At 37.7% G+C, this 21,338-nt stretch overlaps 1 protein-coding gene across 2 annotated transcripts; it reads left to right on the top strand.

Moving 5' to 3' along the window:
• Positions 1-4,721: 4,721 nt before the first annotated feature.
• On the top strand, positions 4,722-18,439 carry LOC136266282 (E-selectin-like). 2 transcript variants are annotated; one of them, XM_066061293.1, is made up of 3 exons: positions 4,722-6,008; positions 16,610-16,939; positions 16,994-18,439. In XM_066061293.1, the coding sequence occupies exons 1-3, from the start codon at positions 5,906-5,908 to the stop codon at positions 17,503-17,505; spliced, it is 945 nt and encodes a 314-aa protein (XP_065917365.1). In that variant the 5' UTR covers positions 4,722-5,905; the 3' UTR covers positions 17,506-18,439. The 2 variants fall into 2 exon arrangements, with proteins under 2 accessions (XP_065917365.1, XP_065917364.1); XM_066061292.1 differs by having other exon boundaries at positions 16,556-16,939.
• The last annotated feature ends 2,899 nt before the right edge of the window (positions 18,440-21,338 follow it).

Below are 21,338 nucleotides of genomic sequence, written 5' to 3'. Positions count from 1 at the left end.
CAACCAATCAAAAAACCACCATGTAAAAGAGTTCAGCTATACAAACAAGATATAGCTCTATAGAGAGATCAGGTAGAAACGTAACAGATCACACTGTAGAGAGTTCAGCTAGAAAAAAAGTCATCCATACTGAGTAGAGAGATCAACTAGAAAACATCACCTTGTAGAGAGTTCAAATCACCCTGCAGATAGTTGAGCTACAAACAAATCACCCTATAGAGAGATCAGCTAGAAGAAGTCACCTTGTAAAGAGTTTAGCTACAAAGAAACTACCATGTAGAGAATTCAGCTATGAACAGATCATCCTGTCGAGAGTTCAGCTAGAAACAAGTCATCCTGTAGAGAGATCAACTAGAAGAAGTTACCTTGTAGAGAGTTCAGCTACAAAGAAACAACCATGTAGAAAGTTCAACTGCAAACAAATCAAACTGTACAGAGTTCAGCTACAAACAAATCACCCTGTAGAGAGATCAGCTAGAAACAAGTCACCCTGTAGAGAAATCAACTAGAAGAAGTTACCTTGTAGAGAGTTCAGCTGCAAACAAACCATCATGTAGAGACTTCAGCTGCAAACAAATCACCCTATAGAGAGTTCAGCTAGAAGAAGTCACCTTGTAGAGAATTCAGCTGCAAAGAAACCACCACGTAGATAGTTCAGCTGTAAACAAATCATCCTGTAGAGAGTTCAGCTACGAACAGATCACCCGGTAGAGTTCAGCTAGAAACAAGTCATCCTGCAGAGAGATCAGCTAGAAACAAGTCATCCTGTAGAGAGACCAGCTAGAACAAGTCACTTTGTATGTAGAAAGTTCAGCAACAAAAAAAAATCACCCTGTAGAGAGGTCAGCTACAAACAAATCTCCCTGTATAGAGATCAGCTAGAAGAAGTTACCTTGTAGAGAGTTCAGCTACAAAGAAACCATCATGTAGAGAGTTCAGCTGCAAACAAATCACCGGTAGAGAGTTCAGCTACAAACAAATCACCCTCTAGAAAGATTAGCTAAAAGAAGTCACCCTGTAGAGAGTTCAGTTACAAAGAAACCACCATGTAGAGAGTTCAGCTACAAACTAGTGACCTTGTAGAGACATCAGTTACCTTGTAGAGAGTTCAGCTGCAAACAAATCACCTGTAGAGAGTTCAGCTACAAACAAATCTCCCTGTAGAAAGGTCAGCTAGAAGAAGTCACCTTGTAGAGAGTTCAGCTACAAAGAACCATCATGTAGAGAGTTCAGCTGCAAACAAATCACCTGTATAGAGTTCAGCTACAAACAAATCTCCCTGTAGAGAGATCAGCTAGAAGAAGCTACCTTGTAGAGAGTTCAGCTACAAAGAAACCATAATGTAAAGAGTTCACCTGAAAACAAATCACCTGTAGAGAGTTCAGCTACAAACAAATCTCCCTGTAGAAAGGTCAGCTAGAAGAAGTCACCTTGTAGAGAGTTCAGCTACAAAGAACCATCATGTAAAGAGTTCAGCTGCAAATAAATCACCTGTATAGAGTTCAGCTACAAACAAATCTCCCTGTAGAGAGATCAGCTAGAAGAAGTTACCTTGTGGAGAGTTCAGCTACAAAGAAACCATCATGTAGAGAGTTAAGGTGCAAACAAATCACCTGTAGAGAGTTCAGCTACAAACAAATCTCTCTGAAGAGAGATCAGCTAGAAGAAGTTACCTTGTAGAGAGTTCAGCTACAAAGAAACCATCATGTAGAGAATTCAGCTGCAAACAAATCACCTGTATAGAGTTCAGCTACAAACAAATCTCCCTGTAGAAAGGTCAGCTAGAAGAAGTCACCTTGTAGAGAGTTCAGCTACAAAGATCCATCATGTAGAGAGTTCAGCTGAAAACAAATCACCTGTATAGAGTTCAGCTACAAACAAATCTCCCTGTAGAGAGATCAGCTAGAAGAAGTTTCCTTGTAGAGAGTTCAGCTACAAACAAATCACCCTGTAGAAAGATCAGCTAGAAGAAGTTACCTTGTAGAGAGTTCAGCTACAAAGAAACCATCATGTAGAGAGTTCAGCTGCAAACAAATCACCTGTATAGAGTTCAGCTACAAACAAATCTTCCCTGTAGAGAGATCAGCTAGAAGAAGTTACCTTGTGGAGAGTTCAACTACAAAGAAACCATCATGTAAAGAGTTCAGCTGCAAACAAATCACCTGTATAGAGTTCAGCTACAAACAAATCACCCTGTAGAAAGATCAGCTAGAAGAAGTTACCTTGTAGAGAGTTCAGCTACAAAGAAACCATCATGTAAAGAGTTCAGCTGCATACAAATCACCTGTATAGAGTTCAGCTACAACAAATCTTCCCTGTAGAGAGATCAGCTAGAAGAAGTTACCTTGTGGAGAGTTCAGTTACAAAGAAACCATCATGTAGAGAGTTCAGCTGCAAACAAATGACCTGTATAGAGTTCAGCTACAAACAAATCTCCCTGTAGAAAGGTCAGCTAGAAGAAGTCACCTTGTAGAGAGTTCAGCTACAAAGAACCATCATGTAGAGAGTTCAGCTGCAAACAAATCACCTGTAGAGAGTTCAGCTACAAACAAATCTCCCTGTAGAAAGGTCAGCTAGAAGAAGTCACCTTGTAGAGACTTCAGCTACAAAGAACCACCATGTAGAGAGTTCAGCTGCAAAACAAATCACCTGTATAGAGTTCAGCTACAAACAAATCTCCCTGTAGAGAGATCAGCTAGAAAAAGTTTCCTTTTAGAGAGTTCAGCTACAACAAATCACCCTGTAGAAAAATCAGCTAGAAGAAGTTACCTTGTGGAGAGTTCAGCTACAAAGAAACCATCATGTAGAGAGTTCAGCTGCAAACAAATCACCTGTAGAGAGTTCAGCTACAAACAAATCTCCCTGTAGAGAGATCAGCTAGAAGAAATTACCTTGTAGAGAGTTCAGTTACAAAGAAACCACCATGTAGAGAGTTCAGCTACAAAGAAATCACCCTGTAGAAAATTCAGCCACAAAAAAATTGCCCTGTAGAAAGATCAGTTAGAAGAAGTTACCTTGTAGAGAGTTCAGCTACAAAGAAACCATTCTGTAAAGAGCTCAGCTGCAAACAAATCACCTGCACAGAATTCAGCTACAAACAAACCACCCTGTAGAGAGATCAGCTAGAAGAAGTTACTTGTATATTGTTCAGCTACAAACAATTCACCCTATAGGAAGAGCAGCAAGAAGAAGTCACTTTGTAGAGTGTTCAGTTACAAAGAAACCACCTTGGAGAGTTCTGTAGTATTCTATATATAATTTGTACATTTACTGATAAAATCAGAAATATTTAAAGTACATCTGCTTCATCTTTTCTTCTTCCTGTGGAAAAGAAAAAAAGACAGGTTAAAAAAGTCCCAAAGCCGGCCTATGGATGGATAGGCTGGCTTTGGGGTATACAAATACAAAAAGAAGTGAAATCTAATCCAAAACAGCCAGCTGTAAAAAAAGTGTGCGGCCCTCAAAAAGGCTATTGTGAAAAAAGATGTGAAATCCAAGGTGGCGGCCAAGAAATGGCTGTGATGGTAGGTTAACCATTAATATTGTTCACAATATTGTGAACTATATGTACAGTGAAACCTCACTTAGTGGCCACCTCTTTAATAAGACCACCTCATTATATTGGCCACCTCTAGTAGGTCCCAAATATAGCTAAGCATTACTTATGACCTCATTAATAAGGCCACCTTGTTATTCAGGCCAAATTTTTTGGTCCCACAGCCTGCCATATTAATGAGGTTTCATTGTACTTATGTGAATTTTTATTTTTCGTAACTTTTCTTCAGGTTTACTGATGGGCACTATGAAGCATTGTTGACTGGTACGTGTATAATGTGGTGACTTGAAATGCTAAAACAGTACGTAGCATGTCTTGTATGTACATGTAATGTGTTGTAATGTGTCCACACATCCACACATCTTAGAAATAAATGCAATTGTATTCTCTATAAATAGTCAGTTCCATTGTGCCACTGGGTCATAAGTTGGTTGAGTATGGATCATTCAGGGCACTTGAGTCACATTTTGTCCAGGCCAAGTGGATCTCATCCACTGACAGAATATACAGGATCAGATCACGTGTACAAATTACGGTGGAACTTGTTTATTGCCACCTTCACTCATTCAGCAGGTAACAGTGTATAAATTCTCAATTGGAATTGGCTTTTCAAGAGTGGTTGTCTCTCTATACTAGTGGCCATTAAGATAGGTTGTACTGATAGAGTGTACATACTAGAGATGCAACAATATCCTCCACTTAGTGTCGTTTGATAGTGATGCAATGGAGACTATGTATTGTTGCATTTAAATACTATACTATTATATTGCAACTCTAGCACGTATTTATAACAGGAATGTTTGTTAACTGTTTAGACATACTGGAGCCTCATCTGGATTCTACAAATGGAGTCATACCAACTTGTTGTCATCATACTTACTCGTTACTCCCATTGTGTTTGGATGAATATACATGCCGTCATGTGAGACTTGCTACCATGGCGGGCCACTGGAAAACATTTGCATAGCAGTTATATTACAGTCATTATTGTACAATTCTTACATTATTGTTGTGAAAAGTATTTGGTATTCATGTGTCTCCTCTGTATGTTGTAATTACATGTGTAATTTTGTGTGGGGGTGCTATAAAATGCAATAATGCATGGTGACAATTGTATTAGGCGATTTTGCACACTTCCTTTTAAGCTAGCTAGCTACATGTGCTAATTACTCACAGCTTGTGTCAACAACTGGTAACCGCAGTTGTACTCTTGTGTCATTCTTTAAGCCGCGCCCTTAGAGGACAAATTATGTGGGGGCGACTAATTTCAAAACGAAGGATGGTATGCAGCACCATAGATTATATCTATGGACTATAATCTATGGCAGCACACTTCTTGGTGGCTATATGTACTGATTAACTACATAGAGCGCCAGTTCATCAATACCCAGTGACCGCAGTTGTGCTCTGCGTCATTCTTTAAATTCCGAGTAAAATTCTTAGAGAGCAAATGACGTGGGGGCGACTAAATTCAAATTTCAAACTAGCCATTCTCGAAAACAAATGTTTCAATCTGAACGAAACTTTCAGAACAGTTTAAAGACACATTGCCCTACATGCCAAGCGAGTAGTGCGGAAAACAACAATCTGGGATTTGTATTTGGCCTCTAGGTCGACTGAGGACGACTGAAACTTCGTTTGGTGCTGAAATCACGACTGTAGGGTAATCATGTATGGTGAAATCGATGATGTGAATCTTGAGGTGATTGAGTGAATACTGAAGCGATAACAGGGCGATCAATGTTCGGAATGCACAAAGGAACGCAAGGCATACACCTGCGGTTGCGTCTAACCGCATGCGATAAAAAAAAATAATAAATAAAAAAAATGAAACTTCCCCTTTGATGTCGGCAACCTCGATCACGAAACAATCGGCATGGATTTGCTTCACTGCTTGTGTGGTAGTTACTAGTGATACGATGAGTTCAACTCCAGAGTTTCAGAGGGATAGCGTAAGTGACAGGTGGATTACAGGAAGGCCGAATTTGACAACGTTCGTTCTTGTAAAATCCTCACGTAGTGGTCGCGTCATTTATTGTCTGCGGCGCGCGTTTCTGCTTTACTGGGCCGCGCGACTCACTACCGTGAGTCTTGATAAATATAGATCAGTATGCACTTGACCACAGTGTGTTTGTGTTTGATGCTTATTATGTGGTATGGCAGTCATTCTCTTCATAATATCCTTGTCTGTCTTGACAAGTCTCCCACACAACTGCGTCCTCCTCATCACAGCTAATAGTGTCATCACAGTTAATACTGCAGCCAACAGTGTTTGTGTCAGAATCACCATCATCAACAGTGGGATAAACATCATCAACAGCATCATTATCACCATCAAGAACATCTACAATGCTAATGTCAGGATCACCATCAACAGTGGGATCAACATTTTCAACAGTGCCAATGTCACCAACAGTAGGATCAATGTCACCATCATCAACACCAAGCTCAGGTATTACTACGTATGTAGATTATGTGCATCTTATATGGGCACAAAGTCATAACATGATGTTGCTGTAGTACTGTTAGACTAAGGCCACCCATTATTGTATTGCTTGTTTCCCATCACATAGTGCAGCAAAACTGATACAGGGGTGAGGTGATTAATCATTATTAATTACACACTTGACTGTTTCTGTTTGAGTATATGCATGATTTTATGACTCAGGGTTGAGGCTGACTCAATAACCTGAACACTCATTATTTACATGCAATAAGCACAACGTAAATTAGATCTCCATCTGATTTAAAATAATAATTCCATGTTATACCAATTGTGAGATTATTCCAACCATATTTTATCACCCTAGTCAAGGGTGGTTCCAGGAATTTTGGTCACAGTGACAGCTGCAGGTTTCCAAACATTTCCTTTGCATGAACCCTTAAAAGTCTAGGGGGTCTGGGGACATGCTTCCCCAGAAAATTATGTGATTTTAGATATTTAAATCTGGCAAGAATTTTCACCAAAAATCTTCAAAGTGGACATTTTAAACATATTAGGAATTGATAGATTGATTTGATATAGGCTGCTTATGCCTGGCATAGCATCAGGAGCAGGCTAAATGGTTAGAGGTGGAGCTTATGTTAAGGGGTTGAATCATTGGTAAACTTAAACTTGACTGTTCTATTAGGGTAGTTGACTGCTCTATTAGAGTATTTCTATCTGATACTTTGCAAATCAATACAAAATCATGCCTGAATATACTTGACCAGTTTCTGGAAACCTCAGGAACCTCCCTGGATCCACCTCTGCTAGTACCAAAATAATTGACAAGACGTAAATACTGAGCAGAGGGCTTGAGTAATTAAGGAATGGCCTCTAGTTCATATATGATATATATGACTGCTCTATTAGAGTAGCTATCTCAATCTTGAAAGGTGCAAAGACTATTGAACAAGAGTGGAGGGACTCCAACCCTTTAGTTACCCTTATGCCATGTTAATATGCACAGCTAAATACATTTCTGTTCAGTGAATGCTATCCCCTGTGAGAAGAAAGCCTGTGAATACAGGGAGTCATGTAGCTAAAACATGAAAAATGCAGAAAAAATTCTTACCTTAATTGACCATTCTATGCCTCCCACTATCATAAAATTGTGCTGCATACACGTGATCTTGTTGAGTATTAAATTATTACTCATCAACCTTATTTACAACACAAAAATTTAATCAACTACAACAAATGTACTTAAGTCTAGAATAATCATTATAATTATTTTATCACATGAATCATCAGTTGCTACAATACTCTCCCCAATAACAAATGAGTGGGCCATCGCACTTGGCAGCTAGAGCAGGTGGTGGTCCTTCAATTTAGGAGATGGTTCCAAAACAATAAAAGTTGGTAATGGGGGCTGAGGTATGATGCTGAATCAGGAGCTGTGGTAAGGTCTATGTAAGTTGGCTCTAACCGATTCATGGAAACTGTTTCCTTGCATCCTTTGATGTTTAAAGTAAAACGTTTCTTGTTACGAATAAGAAAAGGACCATCATATGGTGCTTAAGAGGCTTTCTAATTGCATCATGCCACACGAACACATGAGTGCAGATTTGGAGATGGTCACTGACTGGTGGTATGGCCTTAAGTTTGTGCATTACTGGTTTCAACTTGGTGGCATAGCTTGATTTATCAGTTGAAACTGATGAACTTTGTTACCATCTAACCACACATTTCTGAGTTTGTTAAGGACTGTGATTATGATTGGACTGGACTGTAAGGCAAATGTTAATGGCTTGTGTGATCGGTAAGAATGCAAAATTCACGACCTTCTATGAAGTATCAAAAATGTTTGATAGATAGCTAATAACTCCTATCAAAGGTACTGTACTTTGTATTGGCTGCTGTACAAGATCAGAAGGCAGTTGGTTGCCACTGATGGTCTATTTCTTGTTGGAGGACATCAGGCATTAGTAGTGAAGCATCATCAATCGCTTGTTTTATGTCTGTAAATACTTGTGTGGTTTTGTCATCCCTCTGAAGTGCTTGCTTGCAACTGTGACTCTGGAAAGTAGATTGTTCAGTGGCTGGAGTATGTGTGCATAAAACGGTGGTAGAAATTCACTAATCCAAAAATTCAAGTAGCTTACATTGAGTAGATGGCTGAGGAAACTGTGATGGCTGATACTTTGTCATCTAATGGGTGTACACCTTCACTATTTATATGGCGGCCAAAAATGTCAATTCATTCAGTCCAAATTTGCACTTTAAGTAAAATTCCATATTTGATGAAACATTGAAAAACCTGTTTTAAATGCTGCTCATGTTCCTCTGAATCTTTGCTTGTGTCATCAATATATGCATAGCAAAGTGGCAGATCTCATAGTATTTCATCATCTATAAATTTTTGAAAGGTTTGAGCAACACTGCATGCATAGTCCAAAAGGCATTTGGAGGAGCTCAAATAGGCTGAAAAGGGTTATGATTGCAGTCTTTGGAATAGATGATTCTTCCATTGGAATTTCTAATGAGGTCCAACTTAGAGAAGTTAGTTGCTCCTTGTAGAGTTCTGGTGAAATCATGTGGATGGGGAATAGAATATCTATCAGGTAATGTGAGGCCTCGGTAATCTCCACAATTAAGGTACCAATCTCCAGTTTTCTTTGGGACCATATGTAGTGGTAATGCCCAACAACTAGAAGATGATCTAATGATCCCTTGTTGAAGCATGTATTAAAATGTTGCTTTGCTGTCTCAAGGCATTCAGGAGAGAGTCTACAGGGGCAGGCATGTACAGATGAGCCAACCGTGTGAATGTAGTGAGCGACACTGTGCTTTAGCAGGTCTTACAACTGCAGGGTGGTCCAGTAGTGTTGCCTCAAAATCAGTGGTTAGATGGTTTGATAACAGAGTGGGACTGGGGGAGGTTCCTTGAGCAGAAACTCCTTGAACTTGAAGCTGTGTAATGTTATCCACCAGCCTGTTATGCTCAACATCCACCAGGAGACTGTAATATCGTAGGAAGTCAGCACCAATGATGGGGATATTCACATCAGTGATTATGAACACTCACTGAAAAATTTGACAAAGTCCAATGTTTAATGTAAGAAGTCAATTACCATAAGTCGTTTTTAATGTGTTTGATGGTTACGGTCAGATACTGAAGTGGGATAACACTAACTTTGGCTCTGGTGTCTGCAAAAAACATAATCCTGTTGCACTGTCAGTAACGTAAAATGGACAACTAGGTATGTGGCCAGCCAAGGCATTTCCCAACTTTTTGATGGTACCAACACACAGTGTTGGGAGTAACGCGTTACATAAGTAACGCATTACGTAATATTATTACTTTTGTGGTAACTAAGTAATATAACGAAATATGATATAAAAGCAGGTAATGTAACTCAAGCTACTTTGCTTACAAATGTAACGCGTTACCTAAGTAATATAATTACTGTAACGAGTCTAATATTACATAATATTATTACTACAAGTAATGAAGCTACTAATCTCGTTAGTTATCCTCTGAGTAACGCCTAGCCACAATGAAGTAACGAAGCCTACCGAATGAAGCTTATTCACCAGTTTCCTACTTATAACCAAGATTTGCACATTGTCCAACAACGCAATCATGTCACGTGATAAAGTGGTAGTTTCACACGTGACAGCTTAAGGCTGTGGACACAAAGTAATATAATATGTAATATTATTATAGTTACTTATTTTATGAGTAATATGTAACTGTAACTAAATAGTTCAGTTGCAAGTAATATGTAACTAGTTACTTTTACAAAGTAACTTTCCCAACACTGCCAACACATAATTGAGGGAGCATCAACAGCAGGGCTGGGGGAATGGTGGCAGGGAGAACACTCACGTGAGGAATCTTGATCTCGTCCTTGAAACATGTGGTTTTAGCATGTAGTTTTGTCATATCAAAAACTTGGGGTGGAGGGCTTACTGTTGATATGCTGGGGCTGAAAGCATTGGAGATGGCTATACTTCCATAGTCCTGCCAGCAGTTTTAGCCAGTTCTGAGATTAGGGATAGTGTCACTAGCTGAGGCCAGGACCATACAGACATTGGATGGGAGTCGCTGTTCACGAATGAAAGCACCATCGTTCCTGACTGTATCTCCATAGATAATTATTTGTCAAATCACAACAACACAAATCTAACAAACGTACAGTGAGTTTCACCAGTTCTATAATAATCATTAAATTTTATCACATAAATCATCAGTTGCTATTAATAATCAAACAATTAAAACTTGGTGCAGTTATGTAGAAATTGATGCAGTCAGTGACAGGAAACAAGGAATAAAAATATTATAGCCCCTAACAACTGATTTTTTGCCTTTATGTAGTCAACTTACTTTGTTAGCTGGTTTTCTGAACCATAATGGTGGGAGTGTAATGGCAACCACTGCAACATGTGGTTGTTCCACTTGTGGCTGGTCTGCCATAGCGGTGTTTGGTTCAAACATTGGAGTCACCAATTGTTGAGTATTGATCTGCATGCAGGGACATAAACTGGGGGTTTCCAAGCTAGAGTTTTAGGAAACCCCTATTGACATTTTAGTAGTAGACATGAAGGTTGGCAACACAAAAGTGAGTGAATGAGTATCTACATGCAGTACAACACAACAATATATCTATGTACTAACAGGTTTATTAATGTGAGAAGGCTGGAAATGCTTAAATTTCATTATTTTTTATTGAAGAGGAATATATCTAGACCTGACATATATAGATGTAGGTGATGCAAAACTTATTACGATCTTATACTAAACTAGTCTGCAGCATTTTAGTTATGGGAATAAATGAATCTCTTGTGATAATAGTACAATCAGAAATTATAATTTAAAAATGAAGTAGAGTTCCAGCAATAAAAAGTAGTGAAACAAGATATATATGAATGATGGTAGCTATTACAGCATACATGTAGCTATGTGGGAAAATCCGGCATGTTACCACCATCTGTTCATTGCCAAGATAAGGAATTCCCACATAGCTAACATAAGTTGTAATAACTACTATCACTCATATCTCTTGTTTCACTACTTTTTATTGCTGGAAGGAACCTACTTTAAAATTAATGTTTTTTATTTATTTATTGACTTTTTTGTTATAGCATAGTTACAGTATGTTATACGTGTGTGGCTGTGACTGCTTTACTATAGTATCTTGATCTCGCTGCTTATCTTGAATATAACAGAGTAAGGGGTGTGGTTTGCCATGTCTAGTTACAAGGCAAGTGTTCTGATCATTATTTCAGGGGTGTGGTTGGATCATTGATCATTTTATACTCGGTTTTATAGGTGCAGCTACCAGCGGCGGAGGAAGTAGTTGATATGAGGGGGGGCTGGGCTGATCCAGACTTATTTCTATAGTTTGGTAAGGTGAGACCAAAAAAAAAAAAAAAAAAAAAAAAAAAGGTCGCAACCAACTGACAAGAGCTTTTCACCTCACCAGCTACCATTTCTAGCCGATAAACTACATAAAAATCCTTTCATAGCTCGCTACACACTGACTACTTTATTAGAGTGACTGCTCTATTAGAGTATCTCGATCTTTATCACGGTTTTCAGCCCCACTCCAAGAAAGATAATTTCAGTGTGATATCATTCTGAGGGGGGCTTTAGCCCCCTAGCCCCCCCCCCTTTCCGCCGCCTATGGCAGCTACCAAGGGCGGAGGAGACACCTTTATTTAAAGGAGGCTGGGCTCTACATTGGTGATGCCATAGCCTAGCTGTAAGTTGAAGACCAAATAAAAGGTCACTACCTGCTGGCAATAGTTGCCCTCCACCAACTATATCTCCTTATTTATAACACTGCTCCTCTAAAAATACTGTGACTGCTCTATTAGAGCATCTTGATCTTGACTGCTCTATTAGAAATTATTGATGCTATTGAGCTAGGCTCTCCATCACTGCTACAGATAAATTTAGGAGGGCTAAGCCCCTTCATAAATTTTTCACAGGGGCTACAGCCTCCCTTGCCCCCTATTCTCTGCCACCCCTGGCAGCCGCATGTATTTACTCCACCCACATGGCTTAAGCACTTCAAATAGCTTTGTTGCATCTGATTATGCTTTCTAAGGAAAGTGTCAATACGGAAAATTAATGTGTTGGTTTCTTGAGGAAAAAGACAACCAAGATTAAAGGAAAGTCAAAGTGCAGAAGACAGGTGATTATGCCCAACCAATACTGCCAAGCTGTCAAAAAATGAAACTGGTTTAATTTTGGGGCAATATTTCCTAGATAGTATGGCCCAGTCAATTCCTAAGATAAAAGTAACTGATAATCAGTCCCCCCATGGTTCAACAATGAAATTAGACATTAGATCAAGCGTGCTAGAACTCTATGCAGAAGAAGAGCCTGTCTTTTCAATGAATATTTTCACTCCACTTTACAAGATCAAACTCCTATAACTTCATCAACCTCTGATTTGTTTACTAGAATTTTTATATCAGAACAGGATGTGTACACAGTTCTTTCGACACTAGACACTTCTAAGGCCACCAGAATAGATGGTATTGGACCATTAATATTAAAATCATACATGTATGCTGCTTTTATTTTCGAGCAAGCCCCTTCAGCATCTTTTTACCTGTTGTGCAAGACAGTCAAACATCCCAAATGAATGGAAAATACATATTGTGGTACCTGTCTACAAATCAGGAGACAAAACATCAGTTAAGAACTATAGACCTATCTCCATCCTAAGTAACATAGGCAAGGTATTAGAAAGAGTTATTTTCAATAAAGTTATCAACTTTGTTACAGACAAACTAACTTTATCCCAATTTGGAGCCATAAAAGGTAGATCTCCTTTACAACAACTTCTACTCTTTTTAGACAACATTTACTCATCGAACTCTCAAACAGATGTTATTTATCTCGATATCAGGAAAGCATTTGACACTATTTCCCATAGCAAATTGCTGTTAAGATTGCACTCCCTTGGGATACAAGGTAATTTATGGCAATGGCTCAAGTGGTATCTTTCTAACTGTATTCAGTATGTGTGTGTAAATGGCACCTTATCAACTTTTCTATTAGTATACTCTGGTGTACCACAAGGGAGCATACTAGGCCCCCTGTTATTCTTAATTTACATTAATGATTTTCTCTTTATCTTCGAAGTTCTAAATGTTTCTTATTTTTCAACGACACCAAAGTTTTCAAGAGAATTAATCAACAGGAAGATACTATTCACTTACAGTTAAATCTTGACTTTCTGATACAGATTTAATCTTTAACACCATAAAAAGTAACTACTTGAGTTTTAAATGTAAATTTCATGCTCAGTATCACCTAGATGGTTCTGATATTCCTATAAAGCAATTACAAAGGGACCTAGGAGTCCTTATATCTTTAGACCTGACATGGACCTCTCACATTTCTTACATAACTGCTAAGGCATACAAAATTTTGGGTTTACTTCGACAGACCTTTGGTAATTTGCATAACCCTAGCCTATGGCTAAGAAAAAGCTCTATTTAACTTTGGTCAGGTCACAGGTATCTTACTGTTCACCAGTGTGGGGGCCTCACCTATCAAAAGACATACTGTTATTAGAACAGGTTCAAAGAAGATCTACCAAATTTATATTAAATGATTATCACTCTTCTTATTTCGATCGCCTAGTTAAACTCCAAATACTGCCATTAATGTACACCTTAGAGCTTTTTGATTATTGTATTTTGCTTGAAGTCTTTGAAGTCACCATCTACACATTTTAATATTCACAACTATATTGCATTTGCTACAGGTCCTACTCGGTCATCAACTTTCAACAAGTTAGAACACAAACTTGTCTTAAACAATGTTACTCCGTGGCGCCATTCATACTTTTACAGACTAGCTCGGCTCTGGAACTCCCTACCCCAAATTGATTGCACCCTTTCCATTTCAACAAACAAGCAAATGATTCACAAACACCTATGGAACAATTTTATTCATCATTTCAACCCAGACAATCCCTGTACTTTTTCTAAATGGTGTCCTTGTAATAAATGTGCTTATACAACTCTTGTAATTTTAAATAAGTAATTTAAGTAGCTTTTTTTTCCTTTCTTTCTTTTCTGTAAGTAAAGCTTATGTTTTCTGTTTTGAAAGTAGTTAAGTAGTTTAATTGTAATTAATCTTATGGCTGGCAACACAGGTTGCTGCCAGACCATCAGCATACACCTTTTTCTTTTTGTATCTCCTTCCTTATGCCACTTCGCCCTTGTATATGCTGTAAAGTCTAATAATCATAATAATAATTTATGGCTAGAAAAGCGCAAATTTTCTACTATTATGCTGGTGGTGTGCAGTTTGTCTTCCCCAAAAACTCCATTTTCAACAACTGAAAGTGCATGAAATATGTACCATTATTGCTCTATAGTAGCCATATAAAGCTGAAACTGCTAATACATAGCTATATGTCTGAGATGAATATGACCTACTTATCATACAGTATACAGTACTATATTTAATTGGCCTCGTATTCTGTAAGCATTATGCCTTTGTTGACAACCATAACAGCCTTCATTGCCATTTCTACTATCCCGAATGTGTGCACGTGAACCCATTATACCTCAGGCGTTATTCCAACTTTTCTGGGATTTGTAAGAAAAACTTTGGTGCCGGAAATGTGCCAGACTGATTTTTTTAGGTGTGGGCGCTTATACTGAAAGTGATAAGCCCCTGCACCTAAAAAATATGCGGTCTGGCCATGCGAGACTAACATCACATGCGGTAATTTTGTAACTTCAAAAATGAATCAATTTGATTGATCGAAATCTTGTTCACATGATTCCGCTTGCTCTTAGGACTGCTATAAAGATTTAACCCATTATTTCATGTGATTGAATATTGAGGATGTGCAGTCCAGTTTTCAAGATTGCTGCACTCATACATACAGTAGCTACCTTGTACACTGTAACCAATGGAATGCGAAAGATTGGTGCAATGAAGTTTACAAGTGAGAAGTTGATCCTCGAATGGATCTGATCACGTGATGAAGGACAACTATATGTAGCTACATCTAAAGAGGATAGTTCCAAACTAGCTATGTTGAGTTAGCTAAATTAACAGATTGCCTTTAATGCATAGTATCAGGCCCTGGAGGTATTAGCAAACTATATTGTGGCAAGTACTAGTGATAATGGATAATGGTAACGACCTACTCATTTTCTGATGAAAAACATAACGACCTACTCATTTTCTGATGAAAAACAGAAAATCATCAAGTAGTTAATTCATGGTTAAAATTGCATTCATATACTTATTACTACCACAAAAGAAAAATGAAATTGTGTGGCCAGGCCAACAGTGACCTACTCCTATTTACTGTGCAACCTGTAACTGGGATGTTGTAAAACTGACAAGGAATATGGAATGGAATGGAATGGTAGTACGTATGTTCCTTTGATAAAATATTTTGACTAATAAATTGGCTAAACTTAATCATATTCATGAAAGGTCTATAGAGCAACCATCTGTTTTTGGGAGTATTCAGTCACTAACTTGATTGTCCTTGAGCCCTAAGGCTTAAGGAAATGAATATGCACATTCAAACGATATTCACTATAGCTATATAGTAGAGTCACAAACCCCAGATCCGTGACCACTCTCTTGCTAGGATGTTTTGATGATGGAATTGTGTCCTAGAGACCTTTTCTAAAGAATTTAGCTCCCAGGTCCCTCCCAGAAATGTTGGAAATTTTTGCCAGAGGGCAAATTTCAAAATGGCCACTGACAAATTAACTTTTAAAAACAGAACAGCTTATATATTTATCAAGGGTGCTTATTCACCACCAGTAGTTTAATCCAGTCATTATTGGAGTAGTATGAAGTTATCATAGTCAGCTACAATTACATAAGTACAAAAAAAACAATAATAGTTACTGCAATAAGATGGTTGGTAATATCTGGGGTCATTCCGGTGTGACCAAAGCTGCTTGCAGGATCTGGATACCATTAAACATTAATTTTTGAAATCAATTTTAATTGTACGACTCTACTAAGGCTCCCACTCTCACGTCTCTAGCTAGAAGTAAAACTTAGTTTAACAAACTGAAAACAACTTACACCCTTATCATATGGTCACTTTAAACCACATTCAACCCTGGTTAATGTGTTCACATGATTCCCTAAGAGGTTTACCATGTAACTGTGACAAAAGTTCAATCATTTTTATACAAATAAATATTCATAGAACCGAAACGTTGGCTGCTAATATCTCGCGAATGGCTGGAATGAATTTAATCGAATTTGCTGTGTGGCCTACCCTACTTGGTGGACGTGCATAATGTAGCCTTGGAGAAGGGACCATGGAGCTATGCAGGCATGAAATCACATTTTCTTTCCTCCTGTCAATATACACATTGTAACATGCTAGCTTTCTTGGCTGCATGACACACTACTGTGTGTCTTGATCTCTACAACGAGCTTCACTTAGCAAGTGAGTGGCAGGAGGTGCACTTATATTCTAGTAGCTACACAGTATATCTGTGAGGCCAAATAGGCTGTGTTTGGGCCAAATGTGACTGTATTGTTCTTGTGTATATAGTTTCCTGTCTATCACTTACTGATCCTAATAATGGAATGATCACTTGTTCACTAGGAGGTGATGGAATTCCTTCCTATGAAGACACTTGTAATTTCAAATGTAACACTGGTTATGAGCTAACTGGTAGTCCTCAGAGAACATGTCAGTCTGATGGTAGTTGGAGTGGATCACCATTGTCCTGTACCATCATGGAGTGTCCCTCATCATCACTACCAATGAGTAGCATGTTGGCTGAGTCTTGTAGTAGCACATATCAGTCAATGTGTGATCTGCAGTTTAAAGAAGGATTTAGTGGTAAAGGAGACCCATCACATGTGTGTGATGTTGAAGGGACCTCAGTCAAGTGGAGAAGTGTGGGAGGAAGTTTTGATTGTGCTGCTACAAGTAAGTGCCACCCATTACGGTAACATGATAATCACTGAGTGTCATTACATGTAGCACGTTCTGGTGGTGGAGGATCAGATGGAATTGTTTATGCTGTAGCTGGAGCAGCTGCTGGAGGAAGTGCAGTATTTATTGCTCTTACTTTGTTGTGTATTCTAGTGCTAGTTGTGAGGTGGTCTTACAAAAGACGTGCTAATAATGAAAGTGTAAATGACTCTGCTGCTAAGCCAAATAAGAATTATGACTATGTAGAGTTAGATACAAGTCCTTGTGACACAACAAGTGCCATCAAGATGGATTACAACCCATCATATGGTATTACTGACAAGGATGGTAATGCTGTCAAGATGGATTCTAATCCATCTTACAATGCCACTGACCTATCTTATGATGCAGCAAAGCTCGAGAGGACAAGTGAAGATCACTGCAGTTACGTGAAGCTTTGTCCTTTCATAGAGAGGACACCATCAAGATGGAGACCAATCCTTCATATCAGTCAACCACAGGAGACAGTGCAGCTCATAAATAATAATTGTTATATCACTATAGTTATAGTTACTGACTAGTAATGTGTTTGAACTCATTAGTTGTTTGATTATTATATAGGTGTAAATAAGTATAGAAACACAGGTATGACTGGTACATGTTTTTAGCTCCTGTAACCATCCATAGTATCAGCTATACTTTTAGTCTCTTGTGCTATAGTTTTAGTTAGTCACAGTAATATCTCCCAGTGTGGGATGAAATATGTACAGGCTTGCATAGTGCTGGAATTTTAATACCTCAATTTATTAAACATATAATGTAGAGGGCTTAAGTAATATTTTTGAGGTCGTGCAAAGAGATGAGAGAGTATTATAGTGTCAAAACAACTCCCAGGCAATCAAGATTCTTGTATGGATAGCTATCTATTCTGACACCAACTATTACAGAAGTAGCTAGCTAATGTGCAACATAAAGTAGTACTCTCCAGATAGCACTGATCCATTGATGATGAGATATGAACTAGCTGATATTTTATTTTTTATTAAAAGTCTCAAGAATCCTACTGCAAATTTCAACATTACTGACTTTGTGATTTTCTCCTGCAGTTCAACCAGATCTTCTACCCACAATAAATTACAACATGTTAGACAATTTAACAACCGTGACAGACATTTTTATTTTTGTAGACTACCTCGTTTGTGGAATTCTCTTCCCCCGTTAAACATTGAATCTTCAGTTGCTTCTCTCAAACGTCAACTAAAATCAATATTTTATAATCACTTCTTAGAAAATTTTGATTCTTCTAACCCTTGTACATATCATTACTCATGTCCTTGCTGTAAATGTATGCATACACCGCACACACCCCTATATAATTAATTGTAATTACACCTACTTTTAGTTTTAAACTTTTTAGGCTACTAGCTATGCTAGTAGACCTTCAGTGTATTCCTAACTAATTTCCGTCTTTGTAATCATATCCCTATTTGTATCGTACACTGTAAAGCATTATAATAATAATAAAATAATAATAATAATAATAATATGCATGGGTAGATTATGCAATGAATACTTTGTATGCATGGAGCTGGACATGGGTCACTAAGGTCATTTACACTTGCCATAAATCTTTCTGAGAATACATAGGTTTTCAGTTGTTTTACAATAGAACTGAGATGGTATAACTATCACAGTTGTATACTGGGACATTTTTATATAGCTAAAAATTATGGTATGTACAGTGAGTAACAAGATATTACCTATATAGCTAGTACATGTTTGGTCTACTGGATTCCTTTTAAAATAGGAAAGTTTGCTAAGTGACATTGGTACTGATAGCACACATCATATAATACTACAGTGGTCCATCCATTATCCAGCAATCGATTATCTGAACTTTCCATTATCCGAACTGTGGTTGTGATTGTTCTATTAGAGTATTTTGTCTAAAGTGTGTATTCTATTAAAGTAATTGAACAGGGCTCTGTATGTATTGCTTTATTTTCGTGATAAAAATTTTCGTGTAGAAATATTTTCGTATTATTTACGTGAATGACTGCTCTATTAGAGTAGTTCGATCTAGTATAAAAATTTTCGTACAAATTTTGCATACGAAAATTATTTTACAACAATAAAAAAGTACATTACGGTAATTGAATGGACTCTATTATCCAAACTTTTCGATTACTTGAACACACTCAGGGCCCAATGAGTTCTGATAATAGAGGGACCACTGTAGTAAATTTTACTGGAAGGCTGTTAACAGATTTTGTAGTGTTGATGAAATACACCATATAGCTACCAACCAGATGCATATAATTATATCAACTACAATAGGTGCTAGACAACTTAAGCCAGGAACTTTTGTGCTTTTGATCCACAACAGATTTACACTCCATAAATTTTCTTCTAGTATTGATGCAATAAATCCTACAATGCAAGCAGAGTTTTTAGTCAGAACTTCACTTGACATCAAAAAATTTGAAATTCCCGCAACAGTTAGTGTATGCCTTCTTAGTGTGTGATATTATAAAATACTGTTTGACTAGCACTTTCTGACAAACAAGAAATTCTGGTAGCTAGAATATTCGGGTACATAGAGTCAGGCCAATAGCCAAATGCACTAGTCACTCACTAATGAAGAGTGTAGGAAGGGGGGTTTTGTTTGAATGAAATAGAAATATTTGATTGTAAAAATGCTGCCAGTAAAAACCATCATAGAAACACTTTATGGAATAGCCTATAGTGTACTTAACTTCAAATCATTAATTAAAAACAAGAAAACAAATGGCTGGATACTGAATTTTTTTAAAAATCCTATATCTTCAATACATGGTTGTCTGCAAGGAAACCAGTGTATGTTTCTTTTGGAAGGAATCAGGAATTTGGGGAGTGATCATGTGAAAGTCTATATGACAACAACTACATTTGTCCAAGTCACAATAAACATTTTCCCAAATACTAGCCATTTAAGGCTGTGTCTTGAGTACATACTGATTTTGATTTTTGTAATTAGAGGTGAAACCTGATCCTGGTGGCAGATTTAGGGGGTTTCAAGGTTTTCATGGAAAATCCTTTTAGAAAACTGTTTCTGCAACAGACAAGATTTTAATTAGTGGTGTGTGTGTTCAGTTCCATGAATACACAAGACACATCCGAAGCCATTCTAATGGCTCACACAATGATGATTGGCTAATTGAGTAGCTATATAAACACTTGCACCACACAGCTGTTGTGGTGCAGTGGGGCATGCATGCTAGATATAGCTAGCTAGCTAAGTCACTTGTGAAGCCCCATAAAATATTAAAAAGTAGTATATATTAGGTGCTAATTCTGTGATGTCATGTCTTAGCAGTCAACTACAGGAAATGCTGATCAACGTGTATACATGTAGATGGCTAGCTGTGCAGCTAGTCTTTTATAGATAATTTTACATCAAAAATTTCTTGAGGAGATGCTCCTAACCCCCCTAGAACTTCACACACTCATGTATACATGTTGCTACACTTGAAACCTCCTTTACAAATTTCTAGATCTGCCACTGATATGATCCTACGTTTAGTATAGAGCTTGACGGTGTAATGATGATGATGATGTAATGTCTAGTACAACCTTGTGCACCTCATAGTTCTAAATTAGACTGAATCTCAGGCTAAAGTGCTTTAAGGTTGTGTTCGTAGTTCTAACCTGGAAAATTTCAACATTCTCTGAGATTGAATCTGAGTTGACAGTTTTATGTGCTATTTAAAAACAAGTATACAGTGTGCTAGTCACTCACAATTTTAGTTTGAGGTCTGAGATTTTATGGCCTGGAGAAGTAAAAGCCCTATTGAAGGAAACAATACCGAGGCATTAATTTTCCACATTCACACTTTTCTTATAGGAGTTTATTTAGATGCAATAAAACTATTTGAAGTGCTTAAGCCACTGTAGGTGCTGCACTTGTAAAACATGATCACTGATCCTAAACGATCAGAACTCATTAACAATCAGCACACTCCATGACTATACCCCTTAATGATCTAGCTACAATCAACTGTGGTTTTGCAACTAGACATGACAAATCATTCTATTACATAGCTTATTCAAGGCAAGCAGGGAGATCGATATCCTCTATTGGAGTCATAGCTAATTGTATAACATACTGTAGCTATATAAGTGACTGGATTTGACAAAACTAGGCTTCCACACACATCCAATTTAATGACTTTGAGGAACATAACTCAATGTAGATGTATACCATCAGTTTCATATTTGGACCTGCTATTGCATAATTGCATGAAAAGAACGTGTGAACATTCCAGGGCAATAGCATGTTGGGTGATCAAGTTACAGTAGGTTAAAGGCAAAGAATTGAATGTGTGTGGAAGCCTGGTTTTGTCAAATCCGGTCACATATATGCTATAACAAATAA

The sequence above is a fragment of the Dysidea avara genome, chromosome 9 (assembly GCF_963678975.1).
Source record: "Dysidea avara chromosome 9, odDysAvar1.4, whole genome shotgun sequence".
Classification (NCBI taxonomy): Eukaryota; Metazoa; Porifera; class Demospongiae; order Dictyoceratida; family Dysideidae; genus Dysidea; species Dysidea avara.
Note: the sequence above shows the minus strand (reverse complement) of the source record. Positions and strands in the feature narration are given on the sequence as shown.